This window comes from Lepidothrix coronata, unplaced genomic scaffold, assembly GCF_001604755.1.
Source record: "Lepidothrix coronata isolate B3197 unplaced genomic scaffold, Lepidothrix_coronata-1.0 Scaffold64, whole genome shotgun sequence".
In the NCBI taxonomy this organism is placed as follows: domain Eukaryota; kingdom Metazoa; phylum Chordata; class Aves; order Passeriformes; family Pipridae; genus Lepidothrix; species Lepidothrix coronata.
Window position 1 is genome coordinate 427,234 of NW_016690244.1, and position 27,571 is coordinate 454,804.

General features: G+C 40.8%; 2 protein-coding genes across 11 annotated transcripts in view; one reads left to right on the plus strand and one right to left on the minus strand.

Annotated features, from left to right (window-relative positions):
- The window catches only part of RARB (retinoic acid receptor beta), a 329,824-nt gene extending 307,772 nt beyond the window's left edge, over positions 1 to 22,052 (plus strand). For all 7 annotated transcript variants that reach the window (XM_017817944.1, XM_017817943.1, XM_017817945.1 and 4 more), the window contains 5 exons: positions 527 to 687; positions 8,208 to 8,384; positions 15,526 to 15,730; positions 16,959 to 17,117; positions 20,631 to 22,052. In XM_017817944.1, coding sequence (XP_017673433.1) covers positions 527 to 687; positions 8,208 to 8,384; positions 15,526 to 15,730; positions 16,959 to 17,117; positions 20,631 to 20,827 — 899 coding nt within the window. In that variant the 3' untranslated portion in view covers positions 20,828 to 22,052. The remainder of the gene's footprint in view (positions 1 to 526; positions 688 to 8,207; positions 8,385 to 15,525; positions 15,731 to 16,958; positions 17,118 to 20,630) is intronic.
- A 42-nt stretch (positions 22,053 to 22,094) lies between these two features.
- Positions 22,095 to 27,571, minus strand: part of TOP2B (topoisomerase (DNA) II beta) — a 63,914-nt gene continuing 58,437 nt past the window's right edge. For all 4 annotated transcript variants that reach the window (XM_017817942.1, XM_017817941.1, XM_017817940.1 and 1 more), the window contains 3 exons: positions 23,657 to 23,773; positions 22,791 to 22,888; positions 22,095 to 22,580 (listed from right to left, as the gene is read on the minus strand). In XM_017817942.1, coding sequence (XP_017673431.1) covers positions 22,419 to 22,580; positions 22,791 to 22,888; positions 23,657 to 23,773 — 377 coding nt within the window. In that variant the 3' untranslated portion in view covers positions 22,095 to 22,418. The remainder of the gene's footprint in view (positions 22,581 to 22,790; positions 22,889 to 23,656; positions 23,774 to 27,571) is intronic.

Sequence of the window (27,571 nt, forward strand, 5' to 3'; positions counted from 1 at the left end):
TCCTTTTAAGTAACTTTTGCTTGGTGGAGCTTGTATTAGTATGGGGGTTTGTTGTCTTCCATACTGAGATATTTAAGAAGAAAGACAGTTGCGGTCTTTTTTTAGTGTTGTTCACATCCAGTAAAATACCAAATGCATCACTACAGAGAACTTCACTGTTCACCATGCACAGCTGCAGTGATACAGTGAAAAAAATCCCACCTCACAAAGTTACTGAGACACATTATATATTAAATTGCAGTAGACTTCCTTGAAAGTTAGGTACTGTGGGACTGTGATGGTACCTCCAAAAGAAACACTGGTGCAAGTTTGGTTTCATCATTACCTGTTACATTTAATTGTTAAATTATTCTTAAATAACTAAGCTTGCATTACTGCTCTCTCTGCATAAAACATTTTTCTCTTCACTTAAAATAATTCACGTCTAATATAAAAGCATCTTGCAGTGTTTCGAAATAGAGCAGCAAAAGCAGCATGGGTCAAGCTGAATAACCCCATGTGATCTGTATCTCTGCTTTTTCTACAGCTGTCAGAAATGATAGAAACAAAAAGAAGAAGGAACCTTCAAAGCAGGAGTCCACAGAAAACTATGAAATGACAGCAGAGTTGGATGATCTCACTGAGAAGATCCGGAAAGCTCACCAGGAAACCTTCCCCTCACTCTGCCAGCTGGGAAAATACACTACAGTGAGTATGGTTTGAGTCACATACATTCTGAATATGCCTGGAATTGATGTGAGTTTTGGAGGCCTCAGGCATTCTAAATAGATGCAGCAGTAGATGCACTCCTTGCACCTCCTTAGTCATGAAAAAACACAGGTATGTGTGCAAACGCATGCTGGGGAAGAGAAATTGCACTTAACTGTAAGCTTTACTTAGCGCTATCATGAGAGACTGACTGAAGGATTAATCCAGCCAAATGACGAGCTTGGAGTCCATGAGTCAGTTACATTCCATCATTCATTAGAAATTTGTTGGCTTCCAAAGACGTGATCTCTGCTTGTGCGTCAGCAGATTACAACTTTGCAGGTGTAGGGAGTTCTTAAACGCTGCTGGATTACTGGTGATAGTCCCAAAGCTACCAAGGTCAAGGAAAATATGAAATGTCTAAGTATAAACCAGTTTCCAAATTGCTCATTTGAAGTTTGTTCCTACAATCAAAGAATATCCTGAGTTGGCAGGAACCCACAAGGATCATCGAGTCTAACTCCTGGCTCTGCAGAGGACAACCCCAAAAATTACACATCCTTTCTCAGTCTACCAAAATACCACAAAGCAGCAAAAACTTCTGCTGCTTTTAGAAACAAAAAATCAGCTCACCCTATCAAGAAGTTCAGTAATGTGGGAATATCTCCAGAGATGAGTCAGGGAAACCATTTCTTTTCTATATGTATCTATGTTGCTAAGTACAGGGAAGTTCAGTGATAATTATTGATTTCAGAGAAAATTCAGTGTCAAATTTGTAAATGCAGTAATAAAAGAGATGCTAAAAAGTAACTACTAGGTAATGTTTAGAGCCTTACCAGTGGAGGAATGACTTTGCTGGGTCTGGTCTTGCTGTGGGTTGCAGCAGCACTGGCTGTTTCAGAGGGATGTGCAGAAGGTTCTGAAGTAGTCAAGCATGTTCTCTCATTGCCGAGAGCAGGAGTTCAGGAGTGGCATGCCTGGGGCAAGGAGACACCTGCCTCCATGGTCCTTGCCTTCCAGCCCCAGCTGAAGCTGTGGAACCAAGCCCCAGAGGCTTTGAGTAAATTTTCTGCTACTGAAACAAACATTAAATTTCTCAGTGATGTAGACAAATCCCTGTGTGGCATCAATATTCGCTTTTTTAGCAAGCAGGATGCTGTTTTGTGGCATACTCATCTATTTACAAAACAAAGTGCAAGGCTCAAAACTCTCAGGTCTAAGTGTAAGACTTTGTATTGAAGTGCAAGAAAAGCAAGCACATATGGTGTGATGTTAGAAAAAAAAGTGTATTTTCCATGTTGCTGAAAGTATTTTCACAAACATTTTTCACATTTAATTATGAGACCCATGTAAACTGGTTAGCACTGGAGAAGATGCCTGTCCTCTGCATGCTTCTCTGGTCCTCGTCCTGCTTGGGTGGGATGTAGTCAAAGCAGTCAGTGTAGGCGTGCTGGTAAATATTGCACAGGCAGACCCACAGGGACTAGTGCAGCATGTGAGGCTGGAAACTTGGAAGCAGCCAGCTGGTGACATAACTGAAGGCAAAGCTGGAGACAGTGGGACTCACAGCGTGTCTTCAAAGAAATTCCTGGCTTAATGCCCTCCACCCCTCCTCTCTGCATGTGCTGTTTCATCCTTGTCTTGGAGTGAAGATCTTCCCAATCTTCCAAACAGGCTGTCACACTCCTGCAAATCCAAGGGTGCCTCTGAGTAAGTATGAAAATCTTTCCAGTTCTAAGACAGTGAGTTTATGCCGTGTAGGAGATGTGATCATGTGTCTGCAGCTGGGACACGTAGCCAGGCTGGTACATGTGCCAGACTTTATTGCTCCCAGGCTGCCCTGCAAGTGGCCTGGTTATCCCAGAGTAACCTATCAGTGTACTTCCCAGCAGGAACGTGTTGTTATATGCTTACATGTTCTCTCTGAGAACAGAGTGCACTGCAGCTGATGTGATGGTACTGCATACTGGTAATTGCCAAAGATCCTGGAGGGATGAAAGATAAACCTGGGCACCTCTGTGCTTGTGTTAGGTATTGGATGCTTAAGTATCATTAATATTTTAGCTCTTGAAATGATACAAGTGGATGAAATTGGAGCGGGTCTTGTTGCATATCGCACCCACCACTGATGCATTCATCCTTAGGTTCCTTGTGAGCCCCATGGTGAGTCTGTGTCTCTGTTGGAATTTCAGAGCCCTTACTGACAGCACCTGGATCTCAGTAATGAACGGATGAGTCTGGTCTGTCTATGGAGCACAAGTAGCCATGACCTGACCACACTGTCTCTGAGGCTGGATATTGGTCATTCATATCTCAGGCCAGATCAGACAGCTCAAGGAAAGAGATTTCATGTTTTAGCATTGGTCTGTTGGAAGGCTACAACAGTAGACTGCTGCACGTGGCCAAAGTCCCTTCAGCTTGTATGGTTTGGTGCCATACAAGTTTCAATAACAAAATTACACTAGAAGAGTTATTTTTGGCTTACATTGAATCTTTGAGAATGATGCAGCTTCCTTCAAAAGCTACATCAAAACCAGTAGAGGTAGTGCTAGATACTGTCTTCTTACTAGATTCTGATAATCTCTGTGTGAAATGCAAGGCATTTAAATCTCTCATCTAGCTAAGTTCTGGCGGCCACTTCAGCTTTTTAGGTAGGAATTCAATGTTAATTCATTTTTATGCTGTCTCTGCCCAGATGTGGCAGGGACAGAGTACCACTGGGGCTGGACTAAGGGTTATCTTCACCTCCAGCTGCCCATCAGCCCAGGAGCAGGGAAGAAGCCCTTCTGCAGCAGCTGAGGATATAGGAGAATCTGGAATGTGGAAGGTGTGTGTGCTGGTCAGAGGAGCACAGCTTTGGTGCTTGGACAACACCACTAGCTGCTGATCAAACGGCAGCACTCTGGCAATAATCTGAGACACTTGAAATAGAGACCAGAAGTCAAATAAAAAGGAGCACACAGCCCTTTTTCTAAATATTGAGTCCAAGGGGAACTAGAAACCTATACCACTCTGCTTTTCTTGATAGTAACAATCTAGTACAGGTAGAAAGTTACCACCAGTCCTGCTTTTATGCCCAGTTCTGCAGGTTGTCAGTCATGAAGCATGGCACTCTCACACTAAGGAGCACACAGATTGCTTTTATAACCTTAGAGTTTTTAATTTAATTCTCTAAGCGAGGGGTGAGAAGTGAGTGTATTGAACCAACGTGTATTCCCTTGAATTTCATTAGCTTTGCACTTGCGTACTGGTAGAAATGGTGGATGGAAGAAACTGTTCTGCAAGCGTGGCTTCTGTGTGCCTTTGGCTATGTGAGACTGTTTTAAAACAAGATTTTGTCTGTTGCTAAAAAGAGCAAAGAATTTTAAGTATAAGAGTGTGAAGTAAAGAAGACCTTACAGAGATACAATAAAAAAAAAAAATCTATTCAGATGTTTGGCTTGCGTATCTGGCTCCTCTCACCCTTGAGTACTGCAGCCTGAGTTTTCCAGAGGGAAAGGTTACATGGTGATCCCCCCCCACACACACACATTGTATTTTTACCTGTTAAAAAATGGTTTTGGAGAGGCATTTGCAATTATGGTTTTTTATATCCATCTGCTCTTTAAAAAGAAAAAGTGTCCCTATCTGTAATAATTACCATACTTTGCATAGTTAATAGAAGTCTACTTAAAATAATGGGAGAATAGCACTCATATTAAATTCCCTGGGTCATTTGATTTAACAGTTGCATTTGGTGGGCAGTGACAAGTATAGCTCTGCCAATGGTGAGAATCAGCAAGCTGTTTAAATGTAACGGATTCCAAGAGTCCATCATAAATAGATCTGTTTTATTACTGTCATCCAGGTAAGAGAGAGTGCCGTAGTAATTTCTCTGGAGATGTCATACTTTATAGTATAATTGAGTGTAACTACAGTGCTTGTCCCTTGAGACTGGTATTATTTGTAAGTCTACAGCTGTGTTACATCCAGCCTTGTGATACAGGGAGGATAAAACAGAAAATAATTTTGGCTCTGCAGACCCTTGCTGCGGGTTCATCTGGGTTGCTGGAAGTGAGGAGGTTTCACGACTTGGCAGCATTTGGTCCTTTATAAGTGCTGGGGTTGAAAGTTACATGACTATTGTTCTGTGCCATTGCAGAGGAATATATATCTAAACCTATATATCTATATATAGATATATCTCCTGATGCTGGGATTGAGCAGAAACATGTGCTGTGGTCCTCAGTGAACTTGCTGGAGCTGGAGTGCATTGCTGCTTTTACTAAAGAGGCATCGAGAGTGTTCTTGATTAGGGCAGAGTGCCCCTGTGAGCCTTGTTTCCTTTGTAAAGTGGATTTTAAAGACAGTAGGGATTCTGCTACTGTGTATGTTTCCACGAGTACCTCATCCCGTATCGTTAATGTGGAGATAGAGCAGCCTGCAATGAAAAAACAAAAATGATGGAAAAAATGGGATCAATTTATGTGGCAAAAATGGCTGTTTAATTGGATTTCATAGCAAGGTTGGGCTTTTCCACTGATAAAGATGCCACTAGGGTGTATTACAGTATTGTTCCACCATATGTGCACTGGTGCATAGGCCTGAAAAACATGCGAGACTGCTCCTGGAAAAGACACCCAAAAAACCGCTTCAGTAAAATATTCAGGAAAAGTCATAGCATCTGCATCTTTTTCACAGCATGGATAGAGGAGATCCCCAGGCAAATTTAATCAGAGTTTCTATTGTGCATTGTTTTAACCCCGTGTTTTATTGTTCAACCTCTACATTGATTTTTAGTTAGTTTTGGGGTTTAGATATTGAGAAATGTTGCTAAAAATTCTTTTTTTTTCTGTGACACTTGCATTGATGTTTGTTAACAGATAGAATGTTAAAACTCTTTGCATTTGTAGCATGTCAAAGATAATGTGTAAACCACATTAGCTCCAATGCTCAGGGATCTGGCACCCAGCATAATAAAACATCTGGTTATTTTGAATTTTATATTTTATATTTTATATTTTATTAACTGCCCCTTCTCTTCAGTTTGCATAATAGTGAGTTAGATTTACATTTGTTAAGATGGCTGTGCATTACTCTTAATAGAAGACACGTCAAACTTCCCATCTCCAGCACTGCAGCATGATAAAGTAACCTCATATGATACTGATGAAGATTTCGTTCACACTTGCTGGTTTCATGCAACGTCTTTTTTTCCAGATGGATACCCTATTGTAAAATGATTTCCTGCTTTAGGCTCTGCTTTGTGTAGCTCTCTGCTATGCCATCTTTCTATGAACTGGATAAACTGCCTATTAAATTTAATTACAGCCTGAATGACTGCACATCTTGATCTTATTTTTTCTCCAATGTACTGTATTTCACCAAGGTCCTTGAGGATGAAATAAAATAAATCTGAGGGATGCATACTCCAGTAGCCAAAAGAAATGTTTCAAAGGGCATTACAATGACTGTTAACCCATTAGTTTTGGACCATTTTGAAGGCAATTCTTTAGGTTTAGCATTATAAAGACATTTTCTTCTATTTTTCCTTCTGTCATTTAAAAAAAACCAAAACAAAAGAGAGGATGTTCCCAGAATAAAAATTCAAATAGAAGTGATGAAATTAATTTATTATCCCTTAAAAAGAGGGGTAGCAGGAAAGAACACGTATTCTGCTTTGAACTGTTCAGTATGATTAGCATATATTTTTTGCAATTAGGGCATGATGTAAATATTACTGGCTTGAATCTCCACCCTGTTTCAAATTACAGGGAATGGTGGGCTGGCAGTGCATTGGGGCCCCGTCAGGACTTTCGTCTTTGCACCCGATCGTGGTGGTGTCTTGTGAAGGCAGCACTAGGAGGGGATCCAGAGCTTCACAGACAAACTGAGCTCAGTCCACATCCCCTCATCAACCTCTTCCAGCCCTGTGTCCTTCCTGTGAACCGAAGAAAGCTGACAAGATGATGGCTTCCCTGGTTTCCAAGGAGGTGGACGTCCTCCCCATCAGTAGTGATAGTAGCAGGCTCACTGGAGATGTTTCCTCCAAGGAAGTGTGATCTGTGTAAATTGAATGCTTTTTGATGGCTATTTAATCTGCCATGTCTGTTAGACTTTTAGGTTGAGACTCTGCTCATTTAACTTTAATTTTAAAGTTAATTTAACATTTTAACTTCAACCAGCTAAGACTGAGGCAGCTGATCACATCAGCTTTGTCAGCAGCTGGGGAGAAAACCACTGTCTGAGGGGATTTTCCTTTGCCTGCCTCAAGCACCTATTTGGAGTAGGGGAGCCTTTTTTTGGTGATGCCTCTCTTTCTTGGTTAGTCAGCAAGGTCAGATAAGAGGTGGAAGGGAGAAACTGCCTTTCGTTTTCTGTGGCTGCAACTCGACCCTTTTTTCAGATTTGTTACCAGCATATTTTTACAGGTAAAACTCCTCTTGCAATGAAGAGGAGATTACCCAGAAGCTGAAGGCAATGTACACTAAACTTGGTGGCTCATGAAATAGGGAAAGGGGACATCATCATGCTGGCTGCATCCTAAACAGCATTGGATCATATGCTGCCAAAATGGGAATATGCTGCACGCAAGGGCAGGAGGAGAGGAGCTTTGGTATTTCAGAGCTCCGTTGTTACCTGTTCCTTGTCACTCTGTGGGAATCGTGGGTGGATTGGGATCAACTCACCAGGTCTCTTCATGACACTGGCTGTTGTTGGGCTAGTGTCAAATGGGTCACAGCAGCTTTTGAGTCAGCTGGTTCTTGGCTGACACATTCAGCTTTTTCAAGGGTTAAGTGGTTATTCTGAATGTATGAAAACGTGAGTTTAATCACAAACTTAACACAAGTTTGCTATGCATCCTAGCAAACTTTTTGATCGAGATAGGTGAATATATAGAAACAGTCTCTGAAAGATGCCACTGGAATGTCCTCGTAACACTTCAAAACAGTGTCAGATGCACCATCAAATAAGCATATAGCATTTGTCAGCACACATGGGGTTTTTCTTAACATCGTGTAAAGAAATGCTCTGTAAGTCATGGGAGACCATAGCTTCAGAAAGCTGTTGCAGAGCCACAGAGCAGATAAATTAAGTAGAACTAATTTGGTAAGACCTTAAGTATGTGAAACTGTGTTCCAAATATTGTGCTGCTTTTTTCAGATGGGGACCCGATATTCTTCTTCCACTGTTCATTTATATTTTCTGGGGTACAACTGTAAATTGTCTTTCTCAATGCACTTATTATATAATGGCAAGGAAGAATAATGATGGTGGCATTTGGAAATGTTTAAGTTCGTTTGTGTTCCATGTACAGATGACCTCTGCAATCATAAGTAACAGAGAAATATCCAAGGAATTTTCAGGCTATTAATCCAAGTTTAAAACCACCAACATCCCAACAGCAAGCTGCAGAAAATGCCTGGAATGTTAATAGAAAGTACTTCTGGAAGGAAAACTTGGTTGTTGTTTCCTTCCCTTGAAAGCCGTTTACTGAAAGAGACATGTTGATTTATGGTGCCTTCTGTCTGTCTTTACAGAACTCCAGTGCAGATCATCGAGTTCGACTGGACCTTGGGCTTTGGGACAAATTCAGTGAACTTGCAACAAAGTGCATTATTAAAATAGTGGAATTTGCAAAGCGATTGCCAGGCTTTACAAGTTTGACCATTGCAGACCAAATAACTCTACTTAAAGCAGCCTGCCTGGACATACTGGTAAGTATTTTTAACATCATTGTTCTCCTACTAATGTGTTTTCTATTCTTCTTTTTACTGTAATTGACAGGGATAAGGGGCCAAATGCTGCCCAGGCCTTATGGTTGCAAAACTGAACTTACCGGGTAGCCAGGAGTGGACTCTAGCACACCTACAGAGGTGTGTTATATGGGATGAAATTGCTTTTCAGAATAAGTCCTTACAGTTCATGGGTCTCAGTAAAAAGGGCACGTTGTGATACGTGGCAGTAACTTGTGCCAGCATGCCAGTGCTGCGGACAACTGCGAAAGTTGTAATAGGCTCAGTAGATTTAGATAAATGTAATTTAATTTTAAATAGGCAAACATACAACCTGCAGGAGGAAACTGTGCGGGTGAGCTGGGAGTTTTTCTCCAGACCTTGCCTTGCCACTATGTCAAGGCAAGCTGTCTTCCTCTCCCTTTGTCTCCAGTTGTTTCTGTCGCACTGACCTTCAGAGAAGCCCTCTGGGATCTTAGCATTTCCTTATCAAGACCCTAGAGGTCTTCAGGCTTTTAGTGGTGAATATGCTTCTTATTATTGGTTGTAGCAATAACTTTCACAAAACAGTATTTTCAATGTAAACTTATTTTACATGTTTCCTTCTGACCACAAACCTTCAGGTCTTCATTAAGTCAAGCATGGCTAGCCAAGAAGCCCATTGCAGGATGGCTACTGTAGATACATTTTTGGCATGACACAGGAGTTTAAACTACAGAATTTGAAGTTGAAGTAATTAATCTTGGAATTTCTAAAAGTGCATTGCTTCAAACAGGATCATATTGAGGTGGATGTTAACTGCTGTGACCTTTTCCTCTTGTTTTGTCAAAAACTATTTGGAAGAATCGCATCAAGAGAGGACATTGATGAAGGAGGAAGAGGGGTGGGAGAGGGGAAAGGATATTGTTGTTTGGCCTATAGAAAAAGGGAAGGTAGAGGTTGCCCTGGCATGCTTGAGAGTCACCTCTTGTTGTTCTCGTCATCCAGGTGCTCATTCAGACTTGGCCATCTCACTGTTAATGAGAGTGGTCCCTCGGTGGGGCAGGGCCATTCGTTACCAATTGCACTGTATCGCCAACTCTGCCCTGATCAGACACTGTTACGTTCCCCTTACACCAAAAGGCAGATGGTAATTAATAATCTGAGTGTATTCTGCCAGAGGTAGGGGAAAGGAAGAGCTTTGTGCTTTGTTGTAACCAGTAACAAATAGTTAATACAGAAACTACCCCAAAAAGGTAGGGAAGAGCCAAGATATAGCAAGAATCTGCACATCTAAACTCTTTACCCCTAAAACTTCAGCCTTGAAGCTGCCGCCCTCTGTTTGCTTGTGCCGTGCCCTGGCTCCATAGCTGCTGGAAAAAAAATACCCTAATTCTGTAATTGCTCAGGATCCTGCAAGCTCCTGGTGCTCTTTTTGGGATGAGTAGTGGGAGCTTGCCCTGGGAGCGTGCACAGCCCCTCTTGCACAGGGTCCCCTTAGCAGCTCCACTCAGTGCTTCCATCCCCAACATCAGCTGGGCAGTACCAAATATTGAGGAGAGCCTTTCTGTTAGGGATTTTATCTGAAGTGCCTTGATAATAGCACTTCACAGCCTTTGATCAAAGTGATTAAATAAAAGCCTAATTGCCAGAAAAGAGAATGAAGCAGGTGATAAACGGTGACTTTATTTCAACTAATTAATGGATAGAAAAGGTTGATCCTTCAATACAATTCACCCCTTTTACTTTGTGGCCATGTGGCAACCTTCAAGCTCTTGTTATAAACTTTATTGAGACCTGTCACTCCTGATCACCTGCTTGTTCTCCTTTTTATTTTTCACGAAGCCAGAGAAGGTGACACATCTGAATGAGCAGGGCATAGTGAGCCCCATAGCTGCCCGCAGCAGGGAGGAGCTGAGGCTTTTACAAAAACAGGAATAGATCCGACATGGTTGCTGCAAATAGTCCTAAGTTTCCTGTGTGACGTTTATGTAAACTTTATGTGTCTATTTTATGTGCTGCTTAAAAAGAAAATGGGATAATTACCATGACACATAATGTGTACTGCGTACGCTGCCTGTGAAATGCTGTATCCATTAAACCCACATCACCTGTGCATAATCAGAATTGCAATGCCTCTCTCTATCTTTATTTAAGCTAAACTTCAGTACTGGAGCAGTGTTTTAATAGCACATATTTTCCCCCCAACAAGCCAGTTGTCCTAGTTATGAGTGTTTCAAATGTTTCATCTGGTTGTGCCTTGAGAGGCAGAGCGAGTGCTGTTTCCCCTCCTGCTGCAGGAGCACCCGCTTCCAGTGTTGGCCTGTGGGCTGCTGTGTGAGTGCTGCCAAGCAGGGCCATGTGCCTCACCAGTGTGCACTCATGGTCCTGATGCTGTGCAATTCCCTGGGCATGTTCCCAGAGCTGCGGCACACAGGAGGATCAGCATGGGGCTCCCAGGTAGGGTGGCCAGGCTTCCCTGCCAGCAGAACCTTGTTTTCACTGTCCACCTGCCCTTAAGCACCAGCTATGGGGAGTCTTAAGCATTTACAGACTGTGCTGAGGGCACTGCTCAGTTGTTTCCTGTGGCTGTGGATGCTTAAGCCCCTCTTAAACAGGCCTACAAGGGAAATGGTGCCAGAAGCTCAGTCAACTCTGCTGGGTATGTGCCAAAGAATTGTTTTATATACAAACAAACAAAAACTCTGGAAGGGAAATAACATCAAGGTTTGCAAGGCAGCTGGAGGCGCCAGTTGAGGATCGTGGAATTTATATCTGCTCTAGTTCCAAAAGTTTCAGGGATAAATATTACTGAAATTCAGTCAGTAACCCTCGTAAAAGTGAGTGCTTCTGTCTGCTGGTACACTGACCCAGCAGCAGTCAAGCATCCCCAGCCTCACTGAGCTCTGGCAAAATGAATGTGGAAAGGGTCCAGAGTCCAGCCTGTCTTAAATCCAGTGGATAAAAACTGGAGAAGTCCTTGAATGCTAATCCTTAATGATGTAATTCTTGCTTCCTATTGTAAAACTCTCTATGTGTTAACGTTAGGAAGGCATTTGTGTGTGCAGAACGACCTGTGCTCATGGGGTTTGGCAGCACCATGGGGCATCATTGTTTCAGTCACCTGCCTGGTTTTCTCCTCTCAGGGAACTGTCCCATCCAGCTAAGGCAGCTAATGTGTAACAACAGGATTTCTTAAAAAAAAAAAAGGTCCAGCTTGCTTGCCTTACTTGATCTGTTTAAAATGAGTAACAATTCTGTGGTAGCAACAATTTTGTAAATGCAGCTTTCTGGGTGACTTTGGTTTTGTGCCTCTGGTAGGGTTTTTGTTTTGCACTTTACAGCTGCCTAACAGGAACCCCTAATGCTTTAATATCTAAATATTCCTTAAAACAAAGGATCCTTTAATCACAAGGAAGAACCATATTTATGGCTGCAAGTGGCATTTGAGAGCAGAGTGACAACTAAAATACTTGGCTTTGTTACAAAATCTAAACAACATTGAGGACATTAGGAGTTCAGTTTAAAATGGAGAAAGATACCGTGCCTTCTTATTCTGAAGTGCTGATGTTTCCCATATGTTCTTCAGTGAATATGAGTTTGAAATCAGCTTCACTTTGACACTGGAAGTTTGCCCAAGAACAGTTTAGCAGCGAATCAGCAATATCCTTGGCATTTTGCAGATTTTGATGAAGAACACAATTTAAAAAAAAAAAGAAAAAAAGAAAAACACCATTCCAAATGATCTGTCTTAGAGTTTAATAACAGCGTGTTGTGGGATAATGTCAAAGGAATGCAGGGGAAACCTGAGACCCAATTGCTGCAGTCAAGCTAAGTACACTGCTGAAAACACATAGTTCATCTTCAGCTGTGCCAGTGCCCAGCAGAGCCACTCAGGGTACAAAGCATTTGGGGTACAAAGACCTGAACTCTACCTTTTGCAAAAACCTGTCCTACTTGCTGCCTGAGCCTGGAAGTAGCTAAATGCCATGGGATCTCCATGTTATAATGATAAATTTTGCAAGGCTTGAGGTCCCTTTCTGTGCATGTGCACAGAGGCTGGCTCAAGGCTGAATAACCTAACCCCAAATTCATTCCTGATGAGGATCCAGCCTGGAAGTCTTTCTCTTCGTTAGCCCTGGGGAGGCAGTGATCTGGTAGCTCTTTGCTGAGCCCCCCTGGCATATACCCCCAAAAGAAGTGGGGCTTATGGCACTAGGAGACAAGCACAGAGAGCTTGGCTGCAAGGGAGCCAGCAGCCTGTTGTATGGTGGGAGGCATACACTGGGCCTCTGGGTTGTTTGGGATCACCACTCCAGGGCACTCCAGTCCCTCTGGGCTGTGAGTCTCTGGGCAGTGCAGTGCTGGCAGCTGGTGTCCAGACTTGCCATCTGAGGAGGATCTGGAGGATCTGTATTTGCCAGCCCTGCTTGGGCAGCTGCCAGGAAAGCTGCAGGCAGCCTTTGGAAAACACCACAGCATTGCCCAGTTTAGCTCCAAGTCCTGCTCTACTAATTTGTTGGGCTGGGAGTCCTGAGGGCATGGAGGGGAGAAGTTCTTGTTGCTAAGGCTCATCAATTAAAATAGCATTGGAATAAAAAGGGCTGCCTTTCCCCCTGGACAAGCTGAGGGAAAATCAGTACCAGGTAAGAAGTTCCTTGTTCTTCCAGAAGCTGGATACTTGATCATTGCCAACCACACACCCTTACTGGAAGGCAGCTACTGTATGTACAGGCCTCAGATAGGAAGAGATGCACTCCAGTTTCTCTTTCATGCCATTAGAGAAAGAAACCAAGTAATCTTGGTTTTCACAATAAATATGCAGTTTTCAATCCTCTCTTTTCTTGAAAACAATATATTCTCAATGTTTCTTCTTGCTATACAATCTTTTAATGATTTAAAAGGGCAACCCGCAGTGAACTTCAAGAGAGAGCACAGCCAGAGGTTACTGACAGTGCCAAATGTGGTAAACATGCTGCCTCTTATTGACAGGGTGCCTTGCTTTATAATGTTAATTTTTGCTAATGATACTGAAATACACATTGGCTATTATATAAAACCTTTGGAGCAACCAGCAGCCTTTTAAGATTACTTATATTAGTGGGGAATTTGTGGTCACTGAAGAATTCAAGTGCTCTGTGTTTGTGCCTCTCTTGGTCATTGATTTAAGTAATGTCAAGAACTTATTCTAATTCAGGGGTAAGGAAATTATGTGAAACCACATAGAGTTTCAGCGATTCAATGTATACCCACAATGTGGACAAGATTATTGCTGGGATAGAAAATAGTTGAAGATCCTTCTGCAGAAGTACACCCTTACCAAGGAACCGAAGAAGAGAAATACAAGCTTCCCTATAGGTTTCTTACAGACAATGTTCTCCTCATTCTCCTCCCTGCTTATTTGGAGCGGTGTTGCCAGGCAAAGATGAAAGTGGGAGAACCAAGCCCAGACTGGTCAGCTGCCAAGTACTGGGGCCTCTGACTCAGAGCCTCGGCAGCTATAGGAATAATTAAGTTCTCCCAGTGCTCACTTACATTCATGTAAATCTTTTTTGTTGAATCTTTAAAACCAAGTAGGATGGCTGTATGGGAAATAAATACAGTCAAGCCCTGAAAAAACACAGCTGTAGTCTTAGCTCAGCTAATCAGCTAGATTTCAGAAAGGTTTTAGTTTAGTTTAGTTTAGGGATAAGCCTTCTCCCACCTCTGATTGTTTTAAACATTAAGCATTGATATATATAACAGAAATATGTCAACATGATGGCCATCTCTTTTATTTGATCCTTAAGGCAGTGTTCATTAATTGCAGCTGTACAAATGATCCCATGCCGTAAAGAGTCTATCACAGAACACATCCTGGGTTTGCTCCAGGAGGCAGAAGCAGTTCATGCAGGCACTCACTCACTCTGGCCATGCTGCCACCTCCGCTGTGACAGCACTCTTGGCGCTGCGGTTACCCCGGAGGCATTTACTAACAAAATGCAGAGCATCCTCGGTGTTTTATTCATGTGTTTTGCATTCCTCCCATGTCCAGTTAGAGGTGTGAATCCCCATCCTCCCCTCAAACGCTCTTTCATCTGGGGTCAGCACTGGGTGGTTGTTGGCATACAAGCAAACTTGCCAAAACCAACACTGCCTGGGCTTGCGCAGGAACGGATGGCACTGTCAGCAGTGGGAAGATAGGCTTTGCACCAGGTAGGCAGGGTGTGCCACTGCCCGGGGCTCCAGAGGGGGAAGTGTCAGAGCCTGCAGGAGGGCTGGAGGCCAGTAGGCTGGTGAGGAGGTTTGGTGCCACAGCACACGGAAGTAACAACCACTATAAAAGAAGAAAAGCTGGGCCAACTCCTCTGGCTGGACTGCCCATAGTCCTGTGCGCTGCCACTGGGAGGTTCAAAATTTGATAATCTGTTCAGGTATGAGTTCCCAGGCTGACAAGGCAAGCAGTGCTCCAAAGAGACTGTACCTGCAGCTACTGGGGAGATAGAAGGTTTTGCACAGCTCTCCAGGAAGCGCTCGGGTGGGGTGGTGTTCCCATAGCAGTGTTTGCCTGCCTGCTCTCTCAGAAGAGGGAAAGGCACCCAAAGCACAAGTTATGTTCTGCCCCTTTTGGCAGCTCACAGCTGTCCACACTCACCACAAAGCAACATTGTCCTTGCCAAAGACACAACCCAGAGAAGCACTATCATGAAAAACTGGTCCCCAAAATTGATGAGATATGCCTGTGTTCGAAGAGGTGAGATACTTTTAAGATCTTGTTGGATCAGATCAGCAGTGCAGTAGCATTTTATGATTAGGTGCAAGTGGCAGACTAATTAAAGAGCTGTTTAGGTGCATGTTATGGTAATGTTAGTGACCTAAGTGGTGAGAATTGCAATGAAGTTTTGATTATTTCATAACTAGAGGGAAATTTCTGTTCTTAAATTTCTGTTACTAAAAATTACCCATAGTCTATAGAGTATATTTAAGTTGTACCAGACAAGTTTTGTGCTACCAGAACTGAACAAACTGGTGTTTGATTGCAGATTGTTTTGATGTGACCAAGTACTGCAGTTCCGTGCACTCATTTGCTGCATCGAGAAAATGCAACAAACCTCTCATGGATTAAATTCTTCAGATTTCATTTTTCTGTTTTATCCTTCCACAGATCCTTAGAATTTGCACAAGATACACACCAGAACAAGACACCATGACCTTTTCAGATGGCCTTACCCTAAACCGAACTCAGATGCACAATGCCGGATTTGGCCCGCTGACTGATCTCGTGTTCACCTTTGCCAATCAGCTCCTGCCTTTGGAAATGGATGATACAGAAACGGGTCTCCTTAGTGCCATCTGCTTAATCTGTGGAGGTATCGTACACCATAAACTCAGATGCATTTGAAAAGGACAGACATGATAAGATGATCTTCATATATGTTTTACACGTTTTGCTTTCCTTTACTTAAACATGTGTATATATTTGTAATATATTATATAAGCTACTTAATGCTAAAGGCTTGTTTTCTGCTGGTGATAGTTATTTGTTTTGTTATTGATACTTTAAAAAAATGAATTGAATCATTCTGTCAAGCAACCAGTCCTATTATTTGCCTGACAAAGGACACTGAGGTATCTCACAGAATGGTTGGGGTTGGAAGGGACTTCTGGAGTTCACCTGGTCCTGCTGCATTTTTTGCTAAGTGGTGTGTGGGTACCTGTATGAATGAGCTTTCTTAGAGCAAGATGCCCAATAACACAGCTTTTACTCATAAATATAATTGTATGCCTTTGCATTAGTTACACTTACATGGATGTTGTTGGTGATAACTTTCTTTAGAAAAATAATGTATTATACTTCCAAATTGGGGCTGATTACAACTCGAAAAAAAATCATGGTTTTAAAATACAAAAAGCAAAGTCTCAGATAAATTTCAAAATCCTCTGTAAGTTTGTGTTAGTTTAGCCACCTGATCTCTCTCCTCCTTTGCAAAATTTGGACTAGCAATAGAAGCACACCTTGTCTAGTTGCACCATTTTGTTGAAATACAAACTGGGTGCTACTAGTGAACGTTTAAAAAACAACACTTTGTTGGCAGCGGCCCTTTAGTACAAAATCATTTCAATTTTATGTGTCTCTAACTGTAACCCATCAAAAGCATTGATGGGCTCCAAGATGTCAGTGATATGTGACTGGTGCATCCTGGTTTATGGGGGGACGTTTGTTGTCACTCAAGCCAGCACTGCCATCTGCTGATACCAGATGGTAACTCACTTTATTGTAGCAGTGATAACAAAAATTAGCTGTAATCTCTATGTATACCTGGGTAGCTTATCAGTTTATCAAACACATATAGAATTAATTCCAAAATATTGTTTGCAGCAGGGTGTTTTCCCCTTGCAGAGGAAGGTACAAGAGCAAATTGGTAATTCTTGTTTCAGAAAGCCGTGGTTTATCCTTTTCCTACAGAATGCTCACTGCAGAGTGTAGGTTGTCAAGTGGAGTTCTAATCAAGAACATGGAGGAGCTTCTGTGATTTGCAGTTTGTTTAAAAAAATAAATACTTAAAATCAAATGATTGATATGACACTTTTCTACAGATCGCCAGGACCTTGAAGAACCAATGAAAGTGGATAAGCTTCAGGAACCCCTGCTTGAAGCACTGAAAATTTATATCCGAAAGAGACGACCCAACAAGCCTCATATGTTCCCAAAGATCTTAATGAAAATCACAGATCTTCGTAGCATCAGTGCAAAAGGTACAGTGCCTCCTAATAACTCAGCAGGAGTGACCTCCTTGCATTTCAAAGGAAGCTGTCCTAGAGACCTGGGTTGCTATTTTTTTTTACTACAACTGAGACAGGTCCTTGTGACATTTCTCTTCCTGTCTCTTTTATGTAACTCCTGCCTTTACGTTGGTTCTACTTGAAACATACATCCATGGTGCTATGTTCTTCAACTGACAGTGAAAATGATGTTGTAGGTGTCAGTAGGTTACCAAATCATTAGCATGAACTCTTTGTTAGTCATTTTAAGATAAAACCATGAATGAAACCTTTATTAATGTTTACAGGGGGGTTCGGATCAACATGCACTTCATATCGCTAGTGGCTTTCTAAAAAAAAGTTTGGTTACAGACTGCAGAAAACACTTGTGCAACCAAAATTCCCCTAAACTGTGGTTTGAGGTATTGAAGATTTAGAACTGATTTGATTCAGGATTTCGGAGATTCAACCCCCTAATCCAAAGTAACCACACCTAAATGTGGATCTAACGTTTTGTGTAGTCTTGTATGTGATTGATTGATCCTGTGAAACACACACAGTCTAAGTGCTGTCACATACATTCTCTAAAGCACAGGTGTGCGTTATTCACAATCTGAATACAGAGGGTAAAGCGTAACAATCCTTATTTTTATGGTGGCTGATGCAGTTCCACAACAGATTTGTTACCCCTGCTAGATAAGCAGGCACACAAGCTTGTATGTACAGGTACCTGCATAGCTATATGCTGGACTTACGCTTTTGAAAAGATTACTGATTTCATTTCATATGGTCTGGGGGAAAACTTCAGGGGAAAAAAACCCCCAGTAGTCAATTCATTCAACTAAATAGACTTCTTTTACATTGAAACATAAACTGTTCCACTTTAAACAATACATATCCGAGTTAAAAGATTAAGTTATAGGTATGTTTATAAAAACAAGTGAGCAATTTAATTGGATTGATTAGAACCAAAAGAAGTAACTGGGAAGGGAAACACCAGAGCTGGACGCAAAAGTATCCTGAAAAGGAACCACTTACCAGGTTATCTAAAGCTTGCAGTTTACCCTTAAGTAAAGCAAGCTCCATCCAACTGAATCTATAAAATAAACTTAGAGCAGTACTGAGCTACAAAAATATTTAGGGGAGCCCTTTCATTCTGCTGTTCTTGCGTGTGGGAAATCCATTTCCACTTTCCTGCTTCTTCACCAGAGCCTCAAGAACGCTACTCTTGTGTCTTTATATTCAATTCACAAGAAAGGCTTCTTTTCATTCTGACATAAGTATTTAACTTTAATTATATCATTAATGTTTTATAGTAGAACTAAATCATACCAAAGGATGGTGATGTCCTGGAGGGGTGGGTATGTCTTGAGTTTCATTTGAAAAGATGTACATTAGACGATAATGCCTTTGGATGGTACATGATCCCTGAAAGCAATTACCAAAGAAAGCGTGAATCTAAAAGACTGAGAATGTCTCCTTATCCTGGTGTTCCTGACACAACTGCCTTCTTCTGTGGCTTTAGAGGTATTGTAACTAAAGGATGAAGTGTTTGTGGGACTGAAGCAAGGCAGTTCTGAGTTCTTCTCATCTTCTGAGTTCTCTTATCCCCAAATTAAATTGGAAGTCTGCAACACCTGAAAAATTTCTCTGGCTCTACAGTGGAATAACGACACAAACACCTTACTGCACCTGACATAACAGCAGAAAGCAGATGTTTAACATAGCCAAAATCAGTTCATCAGCACTGCTCTGGTTGGTTGTCAGAGAAGCTCTCAGCATCATTCTGCATTAATTTCTTTCCCATTACAGAGCTTGTCTCTTTGTTCCTAACAGTTACTTAAGAGACTTTTAAATTAGCATTAATTTGGAAAGTTGATCGTTGCCCTTGTAAATGATTTTTTTGAGGCTCCTCATTTAAAGCATGAACGTAAGTGCTCCCTTGCAGTCTGGAGTGACCAGTGTGCTCTCCAGCGTGTACATTACAACAGCCATGGACAAGTAGAGTATTTTCAAAGGTTGTCTCTTCTGGAATGGTTCTCCAATAACCAGACTACTTTCTCTTTAATTATTTTTGGTTCTTCATGCCTTCTTGTTTGAAAAGTTCAGGTTCCTCCACCATTAGATTAAATTTCAAGATGATCAAGAGTCCTATGCAACACAAATGATGTGGTTTATGGCCATAAATTGCTTGATGTTCTCATAAGAAAATTCTTTTTCCCATCAGTAGCAAAATACGTAAAGAACATTCATGCCTCAGTGTGGAACCAAATCTTTGCTATACATCACTTTATTTGAAGTGTAATTTCAAAATGCTCCTGTCCTCTCCGCGCAGTAGCTGAATGGTGATTAACATTGCTTTTGCCTAGTGGTGTAGAGCAATCGCCACAGCTGAACCCTCCTGCCTTACAGATCAGGTTTTTCCCAGAACAGCATTTATTTTTCCTGAGAAGTTCTGTCCATCCAGCATTTAAGGATTCTGATGGTTGCATAACTTCTTCATCCCTACACAGTTCCCTCAGTGCTGCCTGCCCAGTGTCAGGCAGGCTCTCAGCTGTTTTTAAAATGGAGGCTGTGCCGTGAGGGAACAGAGCAGTGTCTGCCTGTTCACACAGGCTCCCATTTGCCTGTCCTTTTCAAGAACACATCATAGGAGCATCAGGCACTATTATGAGACTTTGTGTTGGTTTTCTTTCTCCCTAAACTAGTAGTTGTTGGCTCACAGGCTGCGTAGTCAGGATTGATGTAGTAATTTTGTATAATCCTGTGTGCACTCACCTGCAGAGCACCTCTGCATACAAGTGGCTGTTGTTACACGTGAGAAGGCCAAACACCAAACAGCTTCAGCTAAGACAGATGTGAGCAGTACTGGTGTTTCTGCATACTTTGGTGGCTAACTAGCACAAGGCAAGATGCCTGAGGAATACAGAAAATCAGCTTCCCTCCCAGAAAAGTATCCTTTTGCCTGAATTCGTTCTTTTATAAAGTAATGGTTTGTTAAATTCTGTATCTTATTTCACAGTTTTCTCTATGGGAAAGACATGTTCTGACTTAGATCACAATAGTTCTCTTGCTGGATTCACCTCACCTATTTAACACCAGCCAGAACTTCTGTCATTCTACACTCTTAGCCGACACAGTATAGATCAAAAACTAAACGTTATCCCACTTTATAAAGACATCTATATGATCACAGTGTAATTTAATTTTTCAGTATAATTTAATGCCATTTTGGTTCCTTCTATGAAAGTAAGCAACTCATCCAATTTACCTGTATTGAAGCATCAGTTGCTATGTAATAATTTTGAATTAATTTGTTAAGGTGCACTCATCTAACTCCTTTTTCTTGTACTGAACGAAGCAATTCACTTACATACTTTTGTATGCAAGAACTATAGAAGGAGAAACAAAAGCCATTAAAATTATATAACCTGAAATTACTACTGCAATGCTAACAAAAATGAAATTTTATGAATCATACTCATGGAAAGTGTTTTCTTTTTAAAGGTGCAGAACGTGTCATTACATTGAAAATGGAAATTCCTGGATCCATGCCACCTCTTATTCAGGAAATGTTGGAAAACTCTGAAGGACATGAACCACTGACACCAACCTCAAATGGAAATACTGCAGAACACAGTCCCAGTATCTCACCTAGTTCAGTGGATAACAGCAGTGTCAGTCAATCCCCTATGGTGGAATAAGACATTTTCCAGCTACTTCAGACATTCCTAATACCTTATGTACAGGGATGAAAAGCAAGAAAAACATTTTTACTGCTGCTTAGTTTCTGGACTTAATATATATCTATATATGTGTATATATATATAGATAAACTCAACAAGGACCAAGAAATTTTCATATGTATCGATATATATACTCCTTGCTGTTTAAACTCTTAAAATAGAAAATGCAAACTTTTGAAACTCTAAATCAGCCATTTCATGCAAAAAAATAGTTAAGCTTGTTTTCTCCTCTGAACATTCAATATTGCATGGTGACAAGACAGATCTCAAACTTAAAATTCTGGTTGCATTTCTGATGACTTTGTACATACAAATGTATGGCTGTACTCTCCATACTGGATGTTTGGTGCTTTCCTTTTGTCTGTCATACCTAAGATGATCAAGACACCAACATACGAAATGGACTACTGTACACATCCAGAGAAGGAAGTTTAAAGGACCGTCTGATTGAGTTTAAATATGAAAACTTGTCTTTGATGTCCTCAGTTTGCATCTCCTTCCTTGTAAAAAGTATACAAAACTTCACTGCCCCAGCAGAAGAGATACCGGTATCAGCATTAACTGCCAGATCAGTTATTCAGATGTCATTTGTTCCACTGTTAATGTCACTTTAAATTCTACAGAAGTGGTTTCTTAGCTGGCTGGTGATCTAGCTACACAATTAACAGCTCCATTTCTACAGCAGTGCTAGCCTCCAAGGCAGAAACACTTTTCAGTGTTACCATGTTTTTGTTTACTTGTTCACAAGCCATTAGGGGAACTTCATGGGATGATAACCAGCAGACTCATTTACAGCTTTTGGATCGCTGAGTCTAGGGTATTTCCTTAAGAATCAACTGCCGGGAATCAGCTGGGTTATCCAGCCTTCCAGGTGCTAGGGAAGTACAGCTAAGACTTCCAGAAACACAAGGAGAGAATCTGCCTTCTTGGCCTTGTTAAATCACCATGAAGCAGAGTGAAAACTGTGGTAGAATGGTTAACAGATTTAAAGTGTCAGTTTCTTAGGTTTCATTTAAAGCACTAGTGGAATTTTTTTTTTATATATTCTAGCAAGTCTGTGATGTACTTTCACTGGCTCTGTTTGTACATTGAGATTGTTTAACAATGCTTTCTATGTTCATATACTGTTTACCTTTTTCCATGGAGTCTTCTGGCAAAGAATAAAATATATTTATTTTAAAAACTGTGTAGAAGTAGTCCCTGTAGTCCACACACACACACACGATAGTTTTCCATTTTTTAATGTTTAAACTTCATTTCAAAAAGCAGGTTTGCTGTTTGCAACCATGACAATTAAAATGTGCTTTAGCACAGCTGTCTAGAACATCTCTACAAGCCAGTCAGACAAATACATGACATTTCAATGAGTAAAAAAGAGCATAAAACTGTAGGTGTAAGAACAAAATGTTAAAATGCCTACACACAATAATAAAAACCATCAATTACATTATCACATAAAATAAGTCAAATGTACAAAAGTTTGCGACAGAGGGGACAAAAGGACAACACAAGATATTTGTTGGAAAACATTTGTGTGCTCTTTGGGCACTTAATTAAACATATCAAAATCATCATCTTCATCAGACTCTGCAAAATATTTAACTTCTTTCCTAGCCCGGCCCGTCCGTGGCTTTGGGGCAGTTTCGGAGGCAAAGCCTGACTGAAAGATTTCCACATCAGAATCCTGGTCAAAAGCAGCCTTTTTGGATTTCTTAAGAAAAGAAAAGACAAATCAGTTGTGATGCTGTGTATGTTTTCCCTTTTAATTTTCAGAATTGAAGGAAACCTCTCTAATACCTCATTTCTGACCACACCTACACCCCCATTACCATATTAGCAATTTATAATAAGATGCTCCTTTTATGTAAAGCAATACATTAGGTTCTTTTTACAAGGAGAAGAGAGCACAGAGGAAACTTACCTTGCTTGGTGTGGACTTGGGTGTTTTCTTCCCAGGGTTGTATTCACCTTCATTTTCTGAACCAGATGCTTTCCTTTTCTTTGCCCCTCTACCTTTTCCTAGGTGAGAGATTACGAGTTAACTTTTTCTTTTTTTTTTCCCTAATAAACTTCAGACTTCCTCAAACTGAAAAGAACCCTAGTGAAGTTACTTTAGTATATCTACATGTTAAAGTTCAAATCCAACTGAAGCTTCTTCACAACAGCAGTAAAATACAGTATCTCTTCTGTTTTAAATCTTTTATACTTCTATCATAGCTACCCTGACAATTCAAGCTGTCGGTTCAAGACAGGGACAGACTTCATGACATCAGATAACCTCTAGACTGCTGAAGTATTACAAGTCCTTGATCACCTTCTGTACTCATTACACAGCATTAATTCATGTTTAGTATTTAGCACATTTCCTCTAACCTCAACCAGCAACACTGACACATCCTTTACAGACTCCTCCGATTACACCACTCAGTGTGCTGTGGTGTGGGGACTCTCAGAAATGGGATACCAAAGAACTGGTTTAAAAAGCCAGAAATTGCTACTTACGAGAATTTTACTGTCTTGGAAAAAAAAATGAGATCAAAGAAAATAACTAGTATCCAGTAGAACTGAAGAGGAATGGGGGGTGTGGAGCTATTAAGTGCATTTCCAACAGTGAAGATTAGATAAAACAGTTCACACATTGTTTCCCAAGAAGTCAATACACTGTATTTGTCAGAAAAAAGGCTCATGGCTGAGTAATCTACTTGTGATCAATTTACTAATAACTCAGTGTGGTTCTAATAATAATTGTGAACCTTGTGCTACAGGGAGCACAGATGTGACTCTTACCTTTGGGTGCTGCAGTCTTCTTTGGAATGCCAAATTCTGAATCTGAATCAGAGTTTACAGTTTCCACCTTCTTGGCCTTGGGAGCTCTTTTAGGTTTAGGGGGTGCATCTAGTTTTGCTGTTAGAAGTTAGAAATACTAAATACGTTAAATTCACATATTGGTTAGAAGCATTAAATTGTATTAGATACTGCAATTACAGCATAAATGGCAGACATTATAACAAGATGAGCAGTTTCTACACTCAGGGAAAACATACTTCAGCTTTTACACTAAAACTTTGTGGAATAAACAGGAAGTTTCCTGTGTCATGCTTTGAGATATATTGGTGCATTCAGTAAATTCCAGCGTTCTTCATTGAATACTTTTTCATCTTGTTGATCACAAAACAGGTTACTAGCAGCTAAAGCAGCAACAGAAGTTCTCCAGGTTGGATACTTTGAACATATCTGGATACATTACAGTGTTTACAGATACAGGTGTTTGTGACATTTTCACCTTCAGGGTGGTATAACTGCTGGACAGCTTTCTCCAGGATTACTGCAGGGGTTTGGTAGATAGTGCATCTGGCTCTGTGACATAGTTTTCTGTCAATCTCAGTGAAAAGAAACTTCAAAAAAAGCAGAAAGAATAGGAAGGGGGCATATCCATGCATTTCTTACAGAATTTCATTTAGTGGTACACATCTAGTCTTGCTGTCCTTAAAAGATGACCACTGGAATGTTCACATAGTGGGTGTTAAGGAATAGAATCATAGAATCATTTAGGTCAGAAAAGACCCTTAAGATCATCAGATAATGTGTTCTATAGGCTTACAGATGAGTAAGTCTCTTGCAGAAACCTCAGACTGACCTACACTCTTATCAGCCACAAATACCTCAAATAGACACATGTAAAAACTCTAGATATTAGGAATGTGGACATTTGTGAGACTCGAGCTTGCATTTATAGTATTGCTAGAGGAATGTGTTTGGAGAACAAGAGAGCATCTCCACAAGCTTTTTGGCTATGATGCCTTGATCTGCCCACTGGAGAGTCACTGCAAAATGTCTTTTCAGCTTTTTATGATAATACCTACTGGGCAGTCCACACATCAGGTCCTGCCAACACAAAAAATAAGATCACCTTTGGCATCATGGATGGGGAATAAAATGGTGTTGGTTATGGCAGTATTTCAGAAAAGATTTGTGGAAGGAAGCAACAATGCTCAGGAACCACAGTTGACAGCAGCTGGAAATAGGTCTCTCTAGGTATCTCAGCTGGGAAATAACACCTGTATTAGCATAAAGCAAAACTAAGTCAGTCGCAAAGACCTACCACTAAGCCTGAAAAAAGTACACAGCAACTAAAAGCAGGAGAAATACTTTCTAGAAGCATCACCAAAAGTAAGTAGCTAGTGATCAGTAAAGGAGGGGGAAGTCCTACCTGAAGATATATGATTTTAGGTCCCATTAGGCAAATGCTTCATACAGGAAAAAGCTTTACCAGCATAAGAAATGTAGACTAAGGGGCAGGGAAGAGAAAGATTCAGAAGTTTCATCAACTGGAAGATGATGAGCAGAAATTGTGACTGAGAAGATCTTAGTAGAAGGGATACATTTTAGATCTAGGTGACATTCAGCATCAGGAGCTGAGGTTGAGACACTCTCCTACAGGATTATGTGTGCTTTGGCCAAGTAAATGTAGTGCCTCACACAGTTCCTCGTGCTGTTCATGTGAAACCTGCATACCAAATGCAAGCCAAGGATGTTCTACTGACAAGTACTCCCCAGCACATATACCATTAGATGTAACTATCTTCAGCTGGCTCCGAGTCCTCAAGTTTGTTAACCAATGTTAGAAAAGGAGCAGACCTCACTGGTAAACAAGGAACTGGGAGAAGGAAATAACTGGGGAATGAAAGACACATGCCACACTGCCATAAACACTAGATTTTGTTCTTCCCTTGAAAGAGAGCCTATTATCACTGTTTAACTCCTGTGAAGTCTACTTGCAGAACACCAAGTTGAAAGGACAGCAAGCCTCTTAATTGTTATCTGGTGCCTAAAGGAATAGTCTCCAAGGCTTCCAGAACACTTATTTCCCTCTGTACTAAATATAGGGGGTTCTCATCTGCTATCTTAAATTATATACTTAATGCCTGCACAAGTGTGAAGGATCTCTGACAGCAACTAGACTGCAATCAGCTCAGCCAAGCTCTCCCCTAGATACCATGACATGAAACCGAAGTCTGCAGTACAATCAATGTACACAGGCCCTCAAGAAGCCCAAGTTTTTGGCAGGAAGTCCAGGTATGTCTGGTATATCAGTCCTTCAGCTGATGCAAAGAGTATGTCTCATTGCTAGAATCTCAACAGCTGGGCTGTTCAAGGGGAACAGCTGCTTATAATCATGAGTAAGGCTGTTTGTCAGATTTTCCTTAGGCTTACTATAAAGCACGAGAACCTCTAAATACCACACAGGCCTCTAAATAATCATGGAAAGCAAGCTCAGCAGTCTATTCATCCTCTCTAGTGAACACCAAAAGTCAAGAGATTTCATCCCAAAGTCCAAAAAGAAGCTGAATTCATACCTATTCTTTTATTTCTTCTCATTGAGAAGGGAATGTGGCTGTACAGATAGCAAGGTACAACAAATGTTTCAGCTTTCCATCCTTAGAAATCCAAGCTCTGAAGTCACAGAAAATCAAATAACTCTGGAACAATTGCTTCAGCCACACAATAGACTTTCTCAGTGTGAGAGTGAGTGGATGAAATATTACATTACCAGAAAATGGATTTTGAGGAGGCTGTTGCCAAGTCCATGACGATGGACTTAGACTCAAAGAGACTACTAAAAGGATACCAGATGACCAATGAACTAAGCCTGCTAGTTATCACTGCACTGTTGACTGTGATGATGAAACTCTGGTCATATCTAATCTGGGCTGAAGAGATGAAAACTGGTGAAAGCAACCTGTGTTACTGTCATGCGCTGAGAGGGAGACTATCCCAAAGGCTACTCGGAAAGCAAAAATTTAACTTTTGCTTGAAAGAGAGCCTGTTTATATGTATTTTGTGAGTGTAAAGGTTAATGACCAACTCAGAAACAGATCACAGCTGTATTTTAGGGTTTCAAGTTAGGCTAATGACAACTCATCACATCAAGGCCTTCAAAAAACAGAGAGGGAGAAGGAGATTGAATGGTCAATTGTATCCATGACTAGCTTCAGCATGCACAGTTCTCTCTTGTATTTACTGCAGTACAGAACTTTGATATAAAAGACTACTCTATTAGAGATGAGCTATTTCTGTAAACAATTTTTATTCACCATAGTATAGAACTTTACCAACTGAAAGTGCTTGAGAAGCATTCAGGCATTCACTGATTCAAAGTGTCTATGAATTAAATTAGACACAATGCATCAAGAGAAATTAGAAATAGGGAAAGGAAGCAACTGGGGAGAGGATGAAAAGATGCTGCAGTTCACTGGTACATAATATATAACACAAGATATTTTTTCCTCATTTTTAAGAGAGTAAGCTAACTATTCTAAATGGCTGCTTTCTTGCAAATGTCCTTGAGGTACCTTTTTTGGAAAAAATTAATACATTAAGTTCAGATGCAAGTCAGTCAAAAGAAGTTTTAAAAAACAAGGGCCACAGTATCACAGAGAGAAAAACGCTTTTGAAGGACAGAAGATTGAGCAGCAAGAAAAAAAGAAAATAATCTGAGAGACGGAGGAAAAAAGGCAAAGATCTGAAAGCAACAAAATCGCTGGTCAATCAAGTGGTAAGAACTATATTTTATAACCTATTTAAATAACTATTAGGTAAGCAAAACCCTTATTTTTGCCATTAATTATGGTAGTATCTACCATAACCTTTAACACATTTAAAACAAGTGTAAGTCTTCCTCTTGAAAGTAGAGCTAAAAAC